The 21,472-nt window shown below is 39.6% G+C and overlaps 1 protein-coding gene across 1 annotated transcript in view; it reads left to right on the forward strand.

The window, feature by feature from the left end:
• Ac78C (adenylyl cyclase 78C) overlaps window positions 1-21,472 on the forward strand; it is a 114,274-nt gene that overhangs the window by 39,688 nt on the left and 53,114 nt on the right. Inside the window, exons 5-7 of the mRNA XM_089647653.1 lie at window positions 15,742-15,925; window positions 16,074-16,239; window positions 21,380-21,397. Coding sequence (XP_089503779.1) covers window positions 15,742-15,925; window positions 16,074-16,239; window positions 21,380-21,397 — 368 coding nt within the window. The remainder of the gene's footprint in view (window positions 1-15,741; window positions 15,926-16,073; window positions 16,240-21,379; window positions 21,398-21,472) is intronic.

Below are 21,472 nucleotides of genomic sequence, written 5' to 3' on the forward strand. Positions count from 1 at the left end.
CCGTTTCTCCAAGCTCGAGCGGATTCAATTAATGGCGTGTACGACGTCTTTCAATTCTACGAACTTCGTTAGTGTGCCCCAGTTCATTAATAAGACAGTAATTTTGCATAACAAACGACATTATTCAAAAGGGTGTGGGTATATTGACAGTTAACCGACGCTTACTGACAGCCAAGATGCCGAGCTCAATTAGCCGGCTTTTGTCTACCGGCTGTTGGAATCAATTGCTAAATGTGCTCGCACATATCGTCTTAATAGAAGACGGATTTTGTCAATATCATGTTGATTTCTCATGTGGCGAACTTTATCGTTACCTGGTTGAGCTCCATTGTGCAACAAGATAAGAGCTCTAGGAAGTGATTTAGTAATGCGGGTCTTGAAGAGGCCAAAAGCCTACTTACACAAAAACGACTCGAAGAAACGACCTGATCTCATGAAGCCAAATCAACTGGGAACGGGTGTTCCATTCGTGTCCGCCGAGTTTCGCACTACTAGCTCCTTTGAACGGACTCAACTGAAATGTTTTGAGTTCTGGATTTACTTCTACCAACTTTTCCTAGGTCGGCCACTGACGTCTTCCCTTTGGAATCACACTTCGTATTTTCAGTCGAAGTCGGTCTTTTGGTTTTCTTAGTAGCATGACCAAGCCACCTAAATTGCAACTTATCTAGTAAGAGTAACATGAGTTCGAAGTATTCCTGGAGCGATTGATCATTTTATATGGGTCGATCACCGGGTCGCTCACGACCCACTGTCGAAGTTAGTTTGATCGGGTACTTTCACACGCGTATAAAATTCCGCATAGAAGAGAGATGAATGCAATCAATCGATAATTGAAAGTGAGTATCTTTGATCGGGTACTTTCGTTTGACACAGGCAGTTATAAATTACTGTAGGTAAACTTATAGATGTAACTTCTCTATGTTTATGTCACTGGATGAACATTATTTTTTGAGAAATGATATTTTTGTAATTGGTATCTTTTGGATGTTTTAGAAACCGATAATTTTGAACATTTCAACTACGTCCACGAGAAAAAAATTCGGGGTAACAGTGTACTGGACGGGAGTCCGCACAAGACTGTAGATTTAGGCGCCGGGTCCAAACCGTGTCTTCAACCGATGAGAATGCTCCTTTACGGCCGATGATGATGATTGTAGTTGATATTGTGATGAAATCTGCCTCCCGCACCCAGGCTTGGTGAATGGTGGGCACTGGGTGTGCTTTCGTCTCTGCTCGCTTCTGGTGTTGGCGGTTTTCCAAAGGAGGGCCGGCTGGTCTCGAAGAGGTAACACCAGAAGATCTTGGAGCAGAAGACTCGGCGAGGTGAGGCAGATGTTGGGCAGGAGTCACTTGTAGATAATAAAACGCTTGGTTTTGGTGGTAAAGATGAACTGATTTATTTTGAATTATGTGGCTGCTTATATTTAATTAGCCTGACTCGCGCCCGACATTGGGCTAGGAGCCCAAAAGTGGTGGGGGGTTGTACCCGCGCCAACAATGAGTTTATAGCCTCCGACAAACTGTTGCATATTCATTTTGTCGGCAGCAATGGTGATAGTGGTCGCTTAAATTTGCGAGTTAGAAAAGATTTTGAACGCTTACATGAATGACAATTACATAGTTTAAAAGCATAGTAGTTATGAGAATGTGTATCTTGACAACTAGATTTTTTGTTTGCCAAGATACGACAAAAAATAAGAAATGTTTGTAAAATAAATGTGTAAAAATGATCTCAAGCGATCAAATTTGTAAAATATGTTAAGTTAGTATTTTTCCGAGGTCCCCCGTAACATAGCGCTCAGAAAGAGATAAGATTCACTATGCTACGAGGTTCCTGGATTTTTGTACACGCAAAAAAGGTAAAAAATATTGTTCAAAAAATGGGTTTACATATGGGTGAAAAACAGCTTTTTTAATATCTCCTCAGCGGTAGTATATCGAAAATAGTGTTTATTTGACTACCGCCGAGGGGATGAACAAGTAAAATATACATATTTGCAATGTTTAAAAATTGATTTTTCTATGTAAAATTTACATAGAAAAAATGCTGGACATTGATCCACGCGGCAGGTAAGCCGGCGATGTGGTATCGAAGCCATTCGGAGTCAAAGTTTTCAAGCCGCTTGGGCCGAAAACTGGACAAAATGACCAGTGGCGGGGAGTGGTGATTTTGCCAGTGGCGTGGAGTAGGGACATTTTATAAAAGTAAACAATTTTTATGAAATTAAATAATATGGTCAACTACGTCCGTTACACTCCCCCCGTTTAGCTATGCTGAACTAAAAAATAGGACGTTTGTTGGTACGGCGCAGTCCGCGGCGGCCAGTCCCTCTGGGATGGTGCTGGGCTGGTGGTACTGTTGATGTTGCATCGGTAGGCGGGGCTGGCAGGATTACAGCGAGCTTCACATCGGGGTGGACGTAAAATCCGGTGCTCGTCTGGATCCTGGCGGTCCTCACTCGGCCGTCTGCAGCAGGGGTGAATGGAGGAACATGGTGGGCTAGCCTTGATGGCGGCAAGGGCCCCATCAGAGGGGGGGCTGGCTTGCTCCTGCGCATCTTGCAGGTGGGGCAGTTGTGGGCGATCTTGCGAATATTTGTTCGCAGTCGCAGCACATGGTAGCTGTCTCGCACCTCAGCCATTGTTCTCTCCTTATTCGGATGATCGTCTTCCTGGTGATGATATCTCACTAGAAGTCGTGCATATGCATGATCACCATCCAAAATTATAGGTGTCCGCACTGCTTGGGGCACGTTACTGAGGGCTTGTAATCTGGAATTCATCCTCAGTAGGCCGTCAGGTCCAAGGAAGGGGCTCAAGGCTTTGAGCCTACTGTCACTTGGTAGTGGATCTCCTTTCTGGAGCGCATTTATATCATGATAAAATGTTTCTTCTTGACATTTTCTTGCCCATCGGGCCTCTGCTTCCTTGATTTCATCGGTTCTTAAATGATTATCAGGTTGTTCGTGGCTTTTTCCATGACACCTTTTAATAGAACGATGTATCCAGCAGGTAGTTTGAATAAGATGATTAAATGAGGAAAATTTCTTGATGTCGGGCAGTGTTTCTGCCACAGTTGAAGAAAGGCCAACGTTTTGGCGCCTTACTTCAATGTGCCTGGGAGACCCTTTCGCGGGGCTGACTGATTTTCTCGTACCATTTGCAGGCATAGATCCAGCTGGTACTCCTTGTACGGTCGTCTGTATAAGAGGTGCTCGCGGTACTGGGCCAGATGGTCCATGGGGCATGGTAGAATGCCACCGGGCATGGTGCCTGGGTGGTCTTCTCAGCAAAGATGCTGGCACAGATCCAGCTGGTACTCCTCGTACGGCCGCCTGTATCAGAGGTGCTCGCGGTACGGGTCCAGATGGTCCATGGGGCATGGTAGAATGCCACCGGGCATGGTGCCTGGGTGGTCTTCTCTGCAAAGGTGCTGGCACAGATCCAGCTGGTACTCCTCGTACGGCCGCCTGTATCAGAGGTGCTCGCGGTACGGGTCCAGATGGTCCATGGGGCATGGTAGAATGCCACCGGGCATGGTGCCTGGGTGGTCTTCTCTGCAAAGGTGCTGGCACAGATCCAGCTGGTACTCCTCGTACGGCCGCCTGTATCAGAGGTGCTCGCGGTACGGGGCCAGATGGTCCATGGTGCACTGTATGATGCCTCCCGGCAGTGCGCCTGGGTGACATTGTGGCTCGTATGGCCAATGTGGTAGCTTCATCCACATGTTCAGAGGTCCCTCCGCCATGGGTGGTCCACCCCAACGCCGTTCGTGATAATATTCGCGTAGAATCACGAACGTCGCGCACTTCCCTCGAGACAATTAAGTTAGCATTGTCTTGCCCGATGAGAAGTGTGGGGGTGATGCAGCGACCGTGGTACCTCTGTACAGGAAGGCTGAGCTGCTTGATAGTATTCGCTCTGATGATAAACTCATCAGCTATTCCGGCGCCGCGTAGAGTGATTGGCACGCGGCGGGACGTCATGTCTGTTGAGCACATGTTTTTTGCTCCGTGTAGTCGTAGCTCACGGGTAGGTCCGGTTGTGCCGAGTTTTTGTGCTGTGGTGGCGTCAATAAGGGTGACTGTTGAGCCCTCGTCCAGAAGCGCAAAGGTTTTAATCTGCCGCTTCGGGCCCGACAATATGACTCCCACCACTTTTAACACGGCACTTTCGGTGTGGCGTCACATATTGTGAACATCTGCCACAGTAATGTCATTATCACGATTGTTATTATAGTTGTGAAGAAGTCGGTGGTGGGGGGATCTGCACTCCCCCACGCCGCACCATTCACTAACTTTGCACTGTTTTGTATAATGTTTGCCATTGAGGCACAATCGGCACAAACCGGCGTCGTTCACTGTTTCAAAACGATATTTTAAGTCTTTCGCGGCGAAAGTGCGACATTCGCTAAGTTGGTGGCCATTTTCACCACACTCGACACACCCGGCGCGGTTGTCGAACTCGCGAACTTCATTGTAACTGTTTTGCACTTTTTCCCCGCTTCGATTATTTTCTCGATTATTACCAGACAAAATTTGGGGCATTCGATTATTACCAGACAAATTTTGGGGCTTTCGATTATTTTGCGCGAACTGTTGTTTTTCACTAGAATTGTTGTTGTAAACATTGTTTTCCCGCGATAAAAACCGTTCTGACGCGGCAGACGTGTTTAAACTGTTGTCACAAGTGTCACTTTTGTTCGAATTGTTTTTTCGCGAAAACTTTTCTGACGCGGCAGACATATTGATGAAACTTTCACAGGTATCACGTTTTTTAGCACCGTTTTTTCGCCAAAACTGTTCTGACGCGGCAGACGTGTTCTCTAAACGGTTTTCGTCACATGTTTCACGATTTTGAGCACTGTTTTTTCGCGAAAACTGTTCCGTTATTGAGAACGAATGTTCACGGCGTGGGCGGGACCTCGCGGGGTCAACCAAACCGGACTTTGGGATGGCGTTCGCGACGGTTTTCAGGAAGGCGGCAAACTGGCAGATGGTAGCGGAGGCCTCGTAGTGCCGCACTTCCATCAGCCACGCCAACCGCAAGGTGGGCGGCATCTTCCCCGCGATGTCACTGAGCAGCGCTGGATTCGTCAGGTAGCCATCATTGTTGAGGGAGCGGAGTGATGCCACCAGGTTCTGAACTGTGCCAGAGAAGTCTGCGATGTCCTCCAGAGAGGCCTCAATTGTGAGGTGGGGCAGCTTCTTCACCTTGTCCAGCATCAGAGCAGCGAGTGAAGTAGTCCCTCCAAATCTCTGCTCCAGGACTGCCAGGATCTCCGGAACCTGGGCAGGGTCCATCAGAAGGGGGCCGACGGCTTCTCGGGCTTTCCCCTTGAGGGCCCGCTGTAGGCGGATCAAGTTTTCGCTGGAGGTCATCCGACATGTGGAGGTAGACTGGTTAAACTGTGCCCTCCAGGTGGGCCACTCCAGTGGATCTCCAGAGAATGGAGGCAGGTCCTTGGCCATAGATTGTCTGGCAATAAGGGCCGCCATTCGTGGATCGTCCTCGATTGTGGGACGGGGGCTGTCCTGAGCCCTTGAAGCTCTGATGGCTTCTGTCAGGGCGGAGGCCAGCTGAGCCATGGGACTGCCATCATGCTGAACCCAGGCTCTGGTATGTTGGGCCGTCTCATCCGCCGTAGGTTGGGGCGGGAATCTCGGCATGGAGCTGGTACTGGCTGTGGGCGGGCCATCTGGCCGTGCCGGCACGCCATACTCCTGTTCGCGCAGTGGTACGGGCGGCACATGTCCAGATGGTCCAGATGGTCCAGAGGGTCCAGGTGGTCCAGGCTGTGTCCATGGCACGTCCCACTGCTCCAGCAGTCCGGCAGGTGATCCTGGCGTCGGCGCTGGGTACCCCGGGTGGGGCAGAGGTACGGGCAGCACAGGGCCATGAGGTCCAGGCTGCACCAGTACTGGGCATCCCTGAATGGTCCAGGGTGCTGGTTGCGCAGGGCCTGCTGGCTCTTGCTGCGCTCGTGATGCGTACCTCTGGTCCACCAGAGGTACAGGTCCGGCTGGCACTTCAGGTACGGCTTGCCTCTGTTCTATCAGAGGGGCGGGCGGTACGGGGCCAGAGGGTCCAGGCTGCATCATGTTTGGCCACCCTGCATTGGGCCAGGGTGACGAGGGCGGGGGACCGGCTGGCCTTGGCTGCGCCGCTGCTGAGTACCTCTGGTCCACCAGAGGCACCGGGCTCGGTTGGCCGGGCTGCACCCATCCAGGGCTGTACCCTTGGAAGCGCCAGGGTCCTCCTTGGGCAGGATACCCTTCCAGGAGTACGGGTCCAGATCGGGCAGGCACTGCTGCTGCTGGTTCCTCGTACCTCTGGTCCACCAGAGGCACCGGGCTCGATTGGCCGGGCTGCGTCCATGATGGTGGTGACCTCTCCAGGAGCTTCGAAGGTCCAGGAGGGGCAGGGGCTGCTGCTGTTGGAGCTGATTGAAGAGCTGCTTTAAGTCTCTCAATGTGCTCGGTTTGACTGCGAAGCTGTTGTCGCAATGACTCCATCGCATCCTCTTGAGATGTGGAGGGCGGTGAGTCATGATGTGCAGGTGGTGCCATGTCAGGAGTAGTGCTGGGCGTGGGCATGGGGGTTACGTCAGGCGTGACGTGAACCGCAGCCGTGGCCTGAGACCCAGCGTCCAGGGCATCTGCAGATGGTGTTGAGGATCCATCGTCTTGGATCCGGCTCGACCGTAAAGTTGGAGACATCCTGGTTGAAGGCGTGTGAGAATCCGGCTCGAAGGACCACTTGTACTGGACGGGAGTCCGCACAAGACTGTAGATTTAGGCGCCGGGTCCAAACCGTGTCTTCAACCGATGAGAATGCTCCTTTACGGCCGATGATGATGATTGTAGTTGATATTGTGATGAAATCTGCCTCCCGCACCCAGGCTTGGTGAATGGTGGGCACTGGGTGTGCTTTCGTCTCTGCTCGCTTCTGGTGTTGGCGGTTTTCCAAAGGAGGGCCGGCTGGTCTCGAAGAGGTAACACCAGAAGATCTTGGAGCAGAAGACTCGGCGAGGTGAGGCAGATGTTGGGCAGGAGTCACTTGTAGATAATAAAACGCTTGGTTTTGGTGGTAAAGATGAACTGATTTATTTTGAATTATGTGGCTGCTTATATTTAATTAGCCTGACTCGCGCCCGACATTGGGCTAGGAGCCCAAAAGTGGTGGGGGGTTGTACCCGCGCCAACAATGAGTTTATAGCCTCCGACAAACTGTTGCATATTCATTTTGTCGGCAGCAATGGTGATAGTGGTCGCTTAAATTTGCGAGTTAGAAAAGATTTTGAACGCTTACATGAATGACAATTACATAGTTTAAAAGCATAGTAGTTATGAGAATGTGTATCTTGACAACTAGATTTTTTGTTTGCCAAGATACGACAAAAAATAAGAAATGTTTGTAAAATAAATGTGTAAAAATGATCTCAAGCGATCAAATTTGTAAAATATGTTAAGTTAGTATTTTTCCGAGGTCCCCCGTAACATAGCGCTCAGAAAGAGATAAGATTCACTATGCTACGAGGTTCCTGGATTTTTGTACACGCAAAAAAGGTAAAAAATATTGTTCAAAAAATGGGTTTACATATGGGTGAAAAACAGCTTTTTTAATATCTCCTCAGCGGTAGTATATCGAAAATAGTGTTTATTTGACTACCGCCGAGGGGATGAACAAGTAAAATATACATATTTGCAATGTTTAAAAATTGATTTTTCTATGTAAAATTTACATAGAAAAAATGCTGGACATTGATCCACGCGGCAGGTAAGCCGGCGATGTGGTATCGAAGCCATTCGGAGTCAAAGTTTTCAAGCCGCTTGGGCCGAAAACTGGACAAAATGACCAGTGGCGGGGAGTGGTGATTTTGCCAGTGGCGTGGAGTAGGGACATTTTATAAAAGTAAACAATTTTTATGAAATTAAATAATATGGTCAACTACGTCCGTTACAAACAGGTTATTTACCGAGTCATTTCTAGCCACCACTGCCTTCTCCAGAAAATTAAAGATTCGAACATATTCGTAGCATGATTTTTTCTTCAAACTGATAATAAATCAATCTTCCCTTCATCGGGAACCGCATCCAAAAGTATCTGGAAAAAGAAGCGGCAATCGCAATGATAGCCTATTTTAGATTTCAGGTATCTACCATTTCTATTTTTCTGCAAACAAGATTCGTGATGCCCGGTCTACAAATTTTCTACATCTATGGTCACTTCCACACCCGGCACCCATCACGGGACACGGGTCCTGACGATTGACGATCGAATCTTTTTTGAAAAAGTAACCCGATCGAAAGTGGTATGTGGTCGGATTGCAATGATCGGGTAGTCCATGATCGACCCAGATCCAATTCGATGTTGAGCGCATCTTGGATTGTCGTACCTCTTTTTTGATCTAATTTTTACTGATTTAAGCGAAGCTTAGTGCTAAATCACTATTTTGATTAACCTGTATAACGAATTGGTGTACCTTATGAATTCCAAAAATTATGCTTTAGATTTTTTTTTTTTTAAAGAAATACAAACATTCCGGGGTTACGAATAATCTGACAATATTTGAAAATCTCCTACTACCACCACAGTAAGCTGAAAATGTTGCTTGTGTTGTGGTGGAGGACTTAGCCAGTCGAGGAATTGAACACACTCCGCCTGGGTGGGACCCAAACGCGATGTCAACTCGGCCACCGACCGGTCGATAAATTGAAGGTTTTTGTATCTTGAGTAGAATACTAATATGATAATGCTATATAATATCATAATGTTAAAAAAAATATTTTTTCAATAGAAATGTATGAACGCGTAAAGGAAACAACTTTTTAAAAATACAGTATTATAGCTAAGATTATCTGTGACAGTTTCACTTGATTAACTTTTTTGATTTCTTATAAAATTATTTACAAAATAAATAAAAACCTATTTTGTGCTTGAAATCGAACGTTTCTAGACTCCGTTTGTTAAGCAATTTTAATGCCTATTACCTACAATATAAGTTATACCAAGAATATACTAGTAGCTTACTCTTAAACAAACTTGGAAAGCGTTCACGAACGATAAGCAATAATCGTAAGAATCGTGTTTAGTGGCAGTTACAATGACAGTATTTGGTATTCTGTACAAAACCGACGCTATACAAATCGTCCAAATATTATTGATTATTACTATGTGAAATCTAAGCCCAATTTTACGGTTTTCACTTTAATAACACAAAACGCCACTTTGTAAATGTGTAATACAAGCAATACTATAACGATTTTTCTGTACTTTCTAAACGGGTAGTTAGAAAAGGTCCCCAGTGAATGAATCTTAATTCTATGAAATACCAGCAATGTTCTACCAACCGCATTTACCCCAGCACACAAAACTTTCAGCAATATTGCGCTACACTGTGTTACAACTTACAACTTGCGGGCTTTTCAAACTTTTGTACGGTTATGATTATTACGTATTAATATCTATACCTAGAGAAATAATTACTCGCATAACCTAACTTAACCTAAGCTAAACCTAACCCAACCTACATCATATAAATAAGTACACAAAACTTTCAGCAATATTGCGCTCAGCTGGCTCCGGATACGTAAGACGAGTGATATATGATTATTCTGTGAAACACACAGAATTTGAACAATTCATCAAATTTCAAAGTTGATTTTCAAGTTCTCTGAAAGTTCTATTTAAATTTTGTTATTATTTCAGATTTCAATTTTGTGAAATAACCCACAATAAGGACGGGTTGTTTCGGAGAATTTGAACAATTCATCAAATTTCAACGTTAATTTTCAAGTTCTTTGAAAGATTTTTTCAAGTTCTGTTTTTATTTTAGTTTTGTCAAGCAACTAGCCTACAATGATATAGTAACAGAACTTGAAAAGGACTTTCATAGAACCCGAAAATGAACGTTGAAATTTGATGAATTTTTCAAATTATCCGAAACAACCCGTCCTAAGAAATTATGCATGCTGATTATTAAGGCGAAGCTTAATGCTAAATCACTATTTTGTTTAATCTTTATAACGAATTGGTGTACATTATGTATACCAAAAAATATTGTTTAGATAAATTGAAGGTTTTCCTATCGTTTCGCTTGAGTAGAATACAAATAAAATAATAAATGGAAACACTAAAAAAAAAATCATTAGTAATGTATGAACGCGTAAAGGAAGCAACTTTTAAAAAATACAGTATTATAGCTATGATTATCTGTGACAGTTTCAATTGATTAACTTTTTTGTTCTCTTATAAAATTATTTACAAAATAAATAAAAACAAGTTTTGTGCTTGAAATCGAACGTTTCTAGACTTCGTTTGTCCAGCGATTTTAATGCCTATTGCCTACAATATAAGGTATACCAAGAATATACATATTTTTGGCTTGTAGTTTCCTCTTAACTAACTAACCATCTCGCCATTTCCGCGCAGGGGTAGGCAGAGAGGACGGACCGCCAAACAATTCGGTATTTGCACACACTTCAACATTCATACATCATCCTATATACTCTATTCTATTATTCTGACTCCTGACATGGCCCGACTCAAATATCTGATTCACTTGATCGTAACATGTCTTCCTCGGGCATCCTCGACTCCTTCTACCATTCGCATGTGCGTCACATGACAAAACCATTTTTTTCATTTGCCCGCGTGCAGAACCAACCTTAGAAAAAATTCTCCAATCCCCCGTATATGCGCGCAATATAACACGCAATTTAACAATATCGATATTCTTAATAATACTCTTGTGAAATACCGTATATTTAAATGATTTTTTATTTTTTTGTTTATTTCATTTTCAGTTAATGGTTATAACCAATTACAATCTTGTATTATATCACATTAACCAACATTAGCATAAGAAACTATTTTGGCTTACCTCATATGTAACCTCTTGTATAACTAATCCTGTAAAAAAATGCTGTTTGTTTCTTACAATAAATAAATAAATAAATATATTCTCCTTTCACTCCTTTCTTCGTTCATTCGCTCTACATGCCCCAACCATCTGATACCTAGTCCCTTTCATATAATAATAAAAATATGTACTGTTATTTAAGTTAGAATGGTCTGTTTCTTATTATAATATGGTTACGTAATTATATATCGAGGGGAATAATTATTTGTATTATGAATTGTGTAATTATTTGTCGCTTTGTTGGCTTTACCAATAGTTTGTATGTTCTTGAGAGTTGGCTGGGGTCTATAATATTGACCTTTCATAGTTAGGCTGACTTTGACTGACTGCTAGAGTCAAATTGAAAGCCTGGTGGCGGATTCACGAACTACAGTAATTATTGCAGAATAATCTACACACGAATTATTACTGTTAATGTGTAGCAATTAAAACCTACTTCAAATCAAATTATTTTCATCACCATCGTCAGATTGTATTCAGCGTTGGACAAAGGTTTCCTTTTTGGCACAATACTCTTTGGTAAATACTGCAAGGAGAAAAATGATGCTGTCTAAAAATTGATAGCTTGCCAGTTTCCTGATAAAATATTCGTCATTCAGAATATATAAAACACGTGTTCTTTTCGTAAAAAACATGATGACGGAATGCGACAATATCAGTGTCTGTATGAAAATAAAGCTTATTACTCATAAAACATTCGCTTTTAACTGTTTTTAACAGGAAAACGAATAATTTAAACAAATCTCTAAATAGTATAAAGTAATCCGCGTCCGTCTGTTTGTGCGCTTAGTTCTTCTAAACTACGTAACTGATTTTGATAGGATTTTCACTATCATTTAGATAATTTTTTGCGAAATTTTTGTATATATAATACATGCATATTATAGTTATGGAAAGTAGAGAAAAGTCGACGTTTTGTAATCAAGTCGTAAAATATATTTTCGGGCGCTTACATTGCTAAAGCTGGCTAAACCTTATGAGATACATCAAAATAATGTACTACGGAATTGTATATCTTAAAAACGCCTACAGAAAAGGTCACAATGGTATATGTGGTATCTCCTAATGTAACGTGTTCTATTACACGGAATGGACTGTAAACCAAATCAACAAGGATGCGAATATATAAAGCACATTCCATTATAATAATGGACAGCCTACCTTGAATTCCCATGAATCCATGCGCACAGAGTGAAAATTTCCTCCAAAACGAGATAATATTTTGCAAACAAATCACAAAGCATGTGAATATACGACTCCAATTCACGACGACACAACGATTGCACCTGCTTTCCACAGCGACACAATGCGTATGTATTGACTTGCAACAATTTACAATGCAACAAAAATCATCTTCTTCTTTCCAATGTGGGTAAGGCTGTTTTTAATGAAGGAAATGGAAAGTTGGTATGATAGTATATGATGGGAAATTATGGTAGGTATTATCCCAAGCTGTTTCAATCCTAAACACCTAAGAATAACCGCAGTCAGCTGGGGTTTAATAAATTAACAGTATTATATATCAGAAAGTTTTCTCCGTGTGTCCGGAACCAGTTGGACTATGGCCTCCCTGATTGTGGAATTTTGGGATGGGAGTGGGGTATGTTGTGACAGAGGGGGGAAGAGGAAGGATTCGTAGAACCTGCTGTTCATATCTGGTTACTTAACGCGGATTAAGTCATTTTAAGCAACGTTTCGATTTGATATTATAAAAGAGTTCAAAATTTGTATACATATAATGAGAAGAATAAAATATACAAATGATTAAGGTACTATGAATTTAGTCATGGAGCAGTGTATAGTAACTTTGTTAATATTTATAAAAATAATTCCCCCAAAAAATGAAGCGCCAATCGTTCAATACTTATTATATTTTAAATTAATCTTTCTCAGTAAATACAATAAATATATCAAAGTCAAGAAAAGCCTTCTCGCAATCTAAAGCCCTGTAGATCCAAAATATATTCCTTTGGCCCATTAAATCTATACCTAAGTAGCTTTTGTGCGCCGATTTTTCGCTCCGTTAATTTTTATATCTGCATGCGAGAAAGCCTTAAAAACTAGTACTTCAAGTGGATTGCTGAGTCCGGGATTGAACCCATCAAAGAAAGGACTCTCCTGTAATGGTAATGACAATTGTCCTTTTGTTTAATGTGTTGTCTACTGAACTCTAGGAATTAATGTTTGTTAAATCGCCCAGAACTTTATGGAATGAATAAAAAAACTGAAACAAATTAACCCTTCAGGTTTTATTTGGTCGCTTTCAGGAACAACTCATAATGGTCTAATAGAAATCGTTGTATCTCCCTCAATATTATGGTGAGAAATGTAATCTAAACGGAGTTAGAAAGAAAAAACACCATACTTTTTATTCAACTCTTAAAGTTAACCACGGAATAACTAAAATGTGCACCATTATGAAACCAATCTTTTCGAACGCAATTTGAAAAAATGTTATGAAACTTAATGATTTTTTTATTCATTATTTTTATATGAAATGACAAAAATTCAGGTGACAGTAACGTTTGTAATACATTTGTTTAATAAAATGCGCGTGTTCTTATATATTTTTTCGATATCAGTAATTTTAGTTAAAAAACGTAAGGTGAGCCATTTTTAATTATGATTTATATTCGTCTTCAAAATATTTATATTTAAAAAATTATGTTTTTTTTCATAATAATAAAATTTTATGTGGTATTTTATCACCTTCGAAAGGCAGTTTTTAGTTTTCGGATACATTCAGAAATATTCCATTTATTGAGATTTTATTACAAAGCGGAAATATCCCGACCTTCTATCAAAATATAGCAGAGGACTGAGTAGTTAATAATATTGATAGCAAAAACACATTTTATCAATGACTTTACAATACATCGTTATTGTCCTCAAAACTCAAGATAAAATGTGGCAAGTAAGAAACACTCCTGTTTCAATAAATTCTTAATTCACACGTTGTTCATGTATGACAAAGACATTCAAAGAATATGCGCGTATGAACGAAATATACGATAGTCGACGAAGTTTTCGTATTTGCGTCGAATACTATGTACATTCTACATCGCGGGTGTGACTGACATTTTTTTATTTATTTATTAACCAATATACATATAATACATAATTAAACAATATATATAATATATAATATTAGTGGTAACAATACCTCCCTAATTGAGAAATTCTCGTGTTTAGGGAGGGAGCACTATCAAATTGACAGTACTATATATACTTATCAGTTGTTACAGTTTGGATGCATGAAGGACTACTTTTTTTATACATAATGAAAATATAAGTTGCAAATTTTTTTTTCTTTTTTTGTAAATAATGAAATTTTTTTATATACATAATGAAAAATATAAGATGGCATTTGTTTTGTACATAATGTAAATATAGGTTGGCACATCGTAACACATACTTAGAATTTTTTTAATAGTAAAATGTTTTTTGAGTTTTTGTTCAAAAATTTCATAATTCCTCTCGGATTGTATTTCTATAGGGAGTTCGTTAAAGCATTTTATTGCTGAGTATGTGTAATGATGTTGGGCTGTTGTAGTATTAAGTTTAGGCATTATTATTTGTCCTAAGGTTCTCGGTTTTGTGCTGAATGACTTTATTGTTAGTTTGTCTTTATGGATTTGTAGTAATGGGTTTTTTTGATAAATTTTATTAATTGGTAATACTTTGAATTCATCAAATAATTTTTGGGTTGAACAGTCTAATTGTTTCTTTAGAATTATTTTGATGAGTCTTCTATGTACTATTTCAAATGGGGTTAAGTTGGTTTTATACGCTCCTCCCCATCCTATTATTCCGTATTGCAGAACTGATTTGGCTAATGCATAGTAAACCTTTAGTAGCAAAGATTTATGTAATATATTTCTTAGTTTGAGGAATACGTAATAAAGTTTACGTATTCTATTTACAGTTTGCGCAATATGTTCTGTCCATTTAATATGTTGGTCTATAATTATGCTTAAATATTTAATATTACTTTTTTTTGAGATTTTTGAGCATTTAGGTGAATTGCTGTTGTCAGTATAATTATTACAACAGTTATGGATAGTTATATTGGAATTTATTATTGGGTGCATTTTGTCTGATAATGTGAAAGTCATGAAATAGGTTTTGTCAGAGTTTAAGGAGAGGTAGTTGTCATCCAACCATTGTTTTAAGTTGTTTATTTCTGTATTTGCAGTTTGATAGGCTTCTTCCCAATTTTTTTTCTATGATTAAAACTGTGTCGTCGGTAAAAGATATGATTTTTCCATTTTTTGGTACTGTTAGCATTTCATTCACATAAATGATAAACAATATTGGGCCTAGAACTGTCCCTTGAGGAATTCCAAATTCGGAATAGGTGGGTTCACTCAATATATTGTTAATTTTTACGTGTTGGTGTCTTTTATGAAGATAACTTTTAAACTATTCTTTAACTGTTCCTTGAATTCCAATATTTTCTAATTTTTTTATTAGCTTCTTGTGGCTTATACTGTCAAAGGCTTTTCTAATAAGTATAGAGTATAGAGATAACAATATACGCTCACTCGTTTACACTACAAGACGAACTCGGAATATTGTTTGAGACGACTGTTGTATTCCGAGTAATGAACACATTTTGTTATCACACATGATGGGATTTTGGTACTTTATCAATGCAATTTATTTTATTATAGCAGATACACAAACGTACGTTAATATATTTTTTTAATTTTATTATTTTTATTTCTTGCTAGAGCAATCCCATTGAGTTACAAAACCCTCTGTCGGACGAGATGAACTTAAATAGTTGAATACAAGGTTATTCGTTGTTCCAGTGCGCCCTGGCAGCGCTATGGGCCGCCCGCAACGAGGGGGCGGTTCCAGCCAACGGTGCGGCGTGGACCACTTGCGGGGCGGCCGCCAACCTGGCGCTCTGCTCGCTGTCCTGCTGGAGGTGCTTTGCCAACAACTACCTGCACTGGGCGGCCGTCTGCACCTGGCTGCTGCTCAATGCGCAAGGTAACTAACTACCCCTTCTTCCTTCTTTCTTCTTCCTTCTTCCTTGCCATGGGATGTCATTTATGTACAGTTCCGACTAATTATTAGCCTTTAATATATTGTTAATTATAGTGTATTCGTTGTCTGATTGATCTGTCTATCTGTCCAGGTTTTGTCGGCGACGGCCTAGGCTTTACTCGGCGGGAGTACTTGGTGTGGTACGTGCTGTTCATCGTATTCGTGCCGTACGCCATGCTGCCCCTACCGCTGCGCTGGTGTCTGCTAGCGGGGAGCGTGTCAGCGCTCAGTCACCTCATTGTCACCGCCGTCTCCATGTTCAGCTCGGAAGCCGTGAGTCACATGGACCTTTCTAATCAATTTCTTCTTCCATAGCCGTTTCTTAATTGCTGGGGAAAGTGACCTTCTCTCCAATTTACTCAGGACAAGGCTCCTACTACGATCCATCGCTCATCCCCTTTTCTTGTCTTGAGTCATGAGTTTGCTCAGTTTGGCGAGAAACGTATCCAAGGTAAGATACAATTTAGGCAGACAGTTGACAGAAAATTATTATAGATGGCGAGCTAATATTATAAAATAATAATAATCATTAGTAGTCAGACTGTTATATCCGCCACCAATCTATAAGGAAACTAATATTAGATGAAAATATTATCAACACAGATCATATTGTTCTCAATTCAATGGAGTATGATTGTATCAGAAACTCTATTAGCATTGGTTCACAGGTGCGCCGCAGTCTTGCGGGCAATGTGTGCTGTGCAACCGGGCGGCAGGAACAAGGGGCGGTTCTTGTGTAGGTATATGTTTCCTGTCGGCTGCCTTGCATGATAATTTGATCATGAGATCACTAATGGATATATGCATATGAATATGTGATTTGAAACCTCGAAAAAAATCGCACGTTTCTTATTACTCCCCACCGTCTTAGCTAGTGAGACTAAGGCATCCCTAATTGGGGTATGTTGTTACGTTAAAGGTAGTGGGGAGAAGCAGGAGATGGGGAAGAGGAAGATGGGGAAAACCTGACTATTCAGATCTGGTCAGCAAACACGGCTATAGCCATTTCAAGCATCGTTTCAATTCTAAATGGTGGTCTTACGCCAGGGTGATACTGAGAGTATCTTTCACTCTGTAACGTGCCGCAATTATACTATATATTATGTTTAGTTAATAAGTTCTGAAAAAACGCAAATTGATCAAATCAAATTAACTTGAACTAATTAATTTGAACCCGCGACCTTCGAATTGCTAGTCGAGATCCTCACCCCTCGACCACGCAAGTCGTCTCTCAAAACTGAAATGATAACAGATCTTCCACAGAACTTGAAATTTGTTCAAATTCCGTGAAACAATTTTTGTATTGTATGAAACCAGGACTTTTTTTAATGTGAACACTACATAAGATTCCCAATTTCCCGAAGCCAATGGGACTATGGCAACGTTGCCATCGTCCAACTAGCCAGAAGTTTGAGAGATATCTGGCTAATCAGATTTGGCCAGCAAAAACGGTTAATGCCATTTCTCGATTCTGCACGGTGGTCTTTGACAAGGGCGATACTGAAAGTATCTATCAGTCGCATCAGCTCATCGGAAGACATGGACCTCAGTAAGCTGCATTCGGGTAGTTACAATCGCTGTGGGTACTTATATGATGCACATATTGAACCTAAATGCTTCTAAAATTTGATTGAATTTTACAAAATTCTAACAATAAAACACATCTTAGAAGAATGTCCATTTATCAGTTTCTCACAAAGAAAACTTACTGAAATATTTTTTTTTCTAATTTATTGTAAATCTTAATTAAATTATTCGTACACCTGTTAAAAACGCGACTGCAGGAATATGACGAATGAATTGACAAGTTTTCTAACAAACTGTCACACAGTAAAACACGAATATGTTACGGGTTCATAAAAATACTGATGTTTCTCTTTTCGTCTTTATAATACTAGGATAAACGTAGCTGCGTGAACACTTGTTCAGATATATTCTGGATGTACTAATAGTTTGTTAACACAATTATAATAAATCAGCAATACTATTTTTTTTCCATGTGTTCTGAACCAAGTGACTCCATATGCCATCGACTGGCTAGATAACCTCTAGAAGAAGTCTGTTCATTAGTTTAATAGTTCAAGTTTTGTAATTTTTAACCTGATCAATATGTTATTGTGGCATTTTTACTGTATACTCTGTCCAACAAATATTTTTAAGCGATTCTCTCGTCGCTCGGTTATCTGACAATCAATATAATCCGCACTTAATTTGACTAGTAGAAAGCACAAATTAAGGCTCTATAATTCGCCGGTATTCTTATGTCAAATTCAGCAGTCTGCCGCGTGCCTAGACTGTACACCATCAACAAGTTTTGTACACCATCGAATTGGGTTATACTTGTCTGGTTTGCTTGTTCTGCCGTGGTAAGTAAAACACATTGTCTTCCTTAAAAGTCTGAAGAAACACTCTGTTTTTATACTTAAGGCGATGCACGACGTAGTGTAATATTTTAAATTGAGCCGCTATTAATAACAACCCTTACGTAGATGGCGATAAGGTTTAAATTCCCGCTTAACACCATCCGCCTGTTTTTATTTATGCAAAAAAAAAACATGGCCAAAAAGTGTCTTTTATTTTATTTTGTGGATGTTCAGGCATAAATATTTAATTTTTTTCCGATCATTTTATAAATAACTTAATTTACCACATTATACAATAAAATCATAACCGAAAATGGGTTTGTAAGTAGGAGATTTTGAACTTTAAAGCAGTTTTCATAGGCCTATACATTTTTTTTTCGGGGCCTATAAAAAGACTTATCTAAAAACTACACGATTATTTCAAAGGTCAAGATTTTAAACATTATTTTTTCTGGGCTTATAAAAAGACTTATCTAAAAAATACTCGATTATTTCAAAGGTCAAGATGTATTCTACTCGCAGTATTTAATTAAAGTATGTGAAACATTTCTAGGCGACCAAATTTTCAAACCAAAAACACATGATTTTGCATTACTACGTATGGCATCGCCTTAATGCGGTAGTATTGTTGTTTACAAACATTTCTCTTAGTCCTCTGTGTATTTTAACAAATGTAGCACGCATTTCTGTTCCGTTCGTTTTATGCCATGTCTTTTTTTAACAAGTTTACAAAATGAAGTTTTCTCACAAGCGTAAACATGACATCCTAACATTAAACCAGGATAAGTTCAAATTTCACAATAATTTTTTTTTTATAGGAAACCTGTTAATTTGTTGCGTATTTTATACCTGGGTATGTACTGTTAGGTTCTGCCACACGTACACTTTAAAGCGACGGTACCACGCGCCGGTCCAGGCCGCCGCGCCGCACAGTGGCTTAAATTTGAGCGCTGGCGCGACATTGACCCCAGATCGGCATGTTCCCGAAATGATTTTTTTTTTACCAATGTGTTTCTCAGTTAATCACTGACATTAAAAAAACCATTGAAAATAACATCCGAAGCTTACTTACTCGGTAATTACGCACAGAACTGAGATGTTCGGGCGCGCAACTATGCTGCTGTATCTAGGCGATTTGGAAGGGGTGCGGAATCCGGTTGTTTCTGTACTTGTTTCACACAAAAGTATTTTTAAAAATTACTTGACATATTCTTTAAAATTTGTACTTTATTTAAATAACTGAAAAAAAATTTTTTTTTCATAAATTATAACTGTTGCCTTGGTTCAAAGTTTACCTTTTTTTCCAATTTTTTTTACCAAAGTCTTGCCTTTAATGGAGTAGGAATAAAAATCTTCACAAGTCTTCACGCTAATTTTAATAGGATATTATTGCTGTATCTTTTTTGTACACGGACAAAAAAAATTATGACCAACTTTAGCCAGCCACTCCAGTAATTGCATTTTTAAGAAATGATTGTACTTAACTTTCGTCAATTTTTTTTCAGAATCCTATATTTAACTCCGATATGTCAAAGAAAGATCAACTGTATGTAATATTTAGTTCTTCGTACCGTTAGAATAAAATTAAAGTTATTCCCAATTATTCACTGTCAATTAAAATTAACATCTGAAACTCAATTATTATGTAATTAGTCGCAGAACAGGGGTACACTGATATTCGGGCGCGCAACTATGCTGCTGTATCTAGGCGAGTTAGAAGGCGTGCGAAATCAGGTTGTTTGTGTACTTGTTTTACAAAAAAGTATTTAAAAAAATTTCTTCAGATATTTTTTAAGATACGTGCTTTATTTAAATATCCGAAAAAATATTTTTTTTTCATAAATTATAACTGTTGCCTTGGTTCAAAGTTTACCTTTTTTCCAATTTTTTTTACCAAAGTTTTGCCTTTAATGGAGTAGGAATAAAAATCTTCACGAGTCTTCACGCTAATTTTAATATGATATTATTGCTGTATCTTTTTTGTACACGGACAAAAAAAATCTCAACCAATTTTAGCCAGCCACTCTAGTAATTGCATTTTTAAGAAATGATTGTACTTAATTTTCGTCAATTTTTTTTCAGAATCCTATATTTAACTCCGATATGTCAAAGAAAGATCAACTGTATGTAATATTTAGTTCTTCGTACCGTTAGAATAAAATTTAAGTTATTCGCAATTATTCACTGTCAATTTAAATTAACATCTGAAACTCAATTATTATGTAATTAGTAGCAGAACAGGGGTACACTGATATTCGTGCGCGCAACTATGCTGCTGTATCTAGGCGAGTTAGAAGGCGTGCGAAATCAGGTTGTTTGTGTACTTGTTTTACAAAAAAGTATTTAAAAAAATTTCTTCAGATATTTTTTAAGATACGTGAAAAAATCACCACCAACTTTAGCCAGCCACTCCAGTAATTGCATTTTTAATAAATTATTGTACTTAATTTTCATAAAATACAAACTAAGCGCCCAAGTTACATGCTACTTTTTATAAAAGCATTAAAATTATTATCAACATTTCAACTAATAAGAATTAACAAAAAATAAGTGGTATTTCTTATTAATACTTAAAAAAACATCAATGGTGCCAAATCGTCGAACGCCGAGAGCGATGTCGCGCCAAATCCTCAAAATTGGCCACTGTGCGCCGTGCAGATAAATCTCACGCAAGGACTGCGCTGTAAACCGTTACCTACCTTACTTTCGGACTTTGCTTTTCTGCGCGGCAGCCTGGAGTGGCGCGTGATACCGTCGCTCCGAAGTGTAAATGTCGCATAACCTAATCAGTGAAGGCGGTGGATCAGAAAGTTTTCGACATGGATATTGAACCGTCAGGTATTTACTTTTATCTAAAATTATTTTTAACGTAAGATGGATATAATATCATTTTTATGACATTCTATTTTGTGAAAAAAAAAAAACAAATTGAAAAATTTTCTTTAGCTAGAGTTTTAAAAAAGTTCCACCAAGTTCCACGATATTTTCTTACTAGTTCGAAAAAACATCTTATAGTAATATATAAAACTTTAAGACGAAGCTTAATGCTAAATCACTATTTTGATTAATCTTTGTAACGAATTTGTGTACATTATGAATACCAAAAAATACGCTTTAGATAAATTGA

This window comes from Hesperophylax consimilis, chromosome 26 (genome assembly GCF_061612785.1).
Source record: "Hesperophylax consimilis isolate HC1 chromosome 26, BYU_Hcon_1.0, whole genome shotgun sequence".
In the NCBI taxonomy this organism is placed as follows: Eukaryota; Metazoa; Arthropoda; class Insecta; order Trichoptera; family Limnephilidae; genus Hesperophylax; species Hesperophylax consimilis.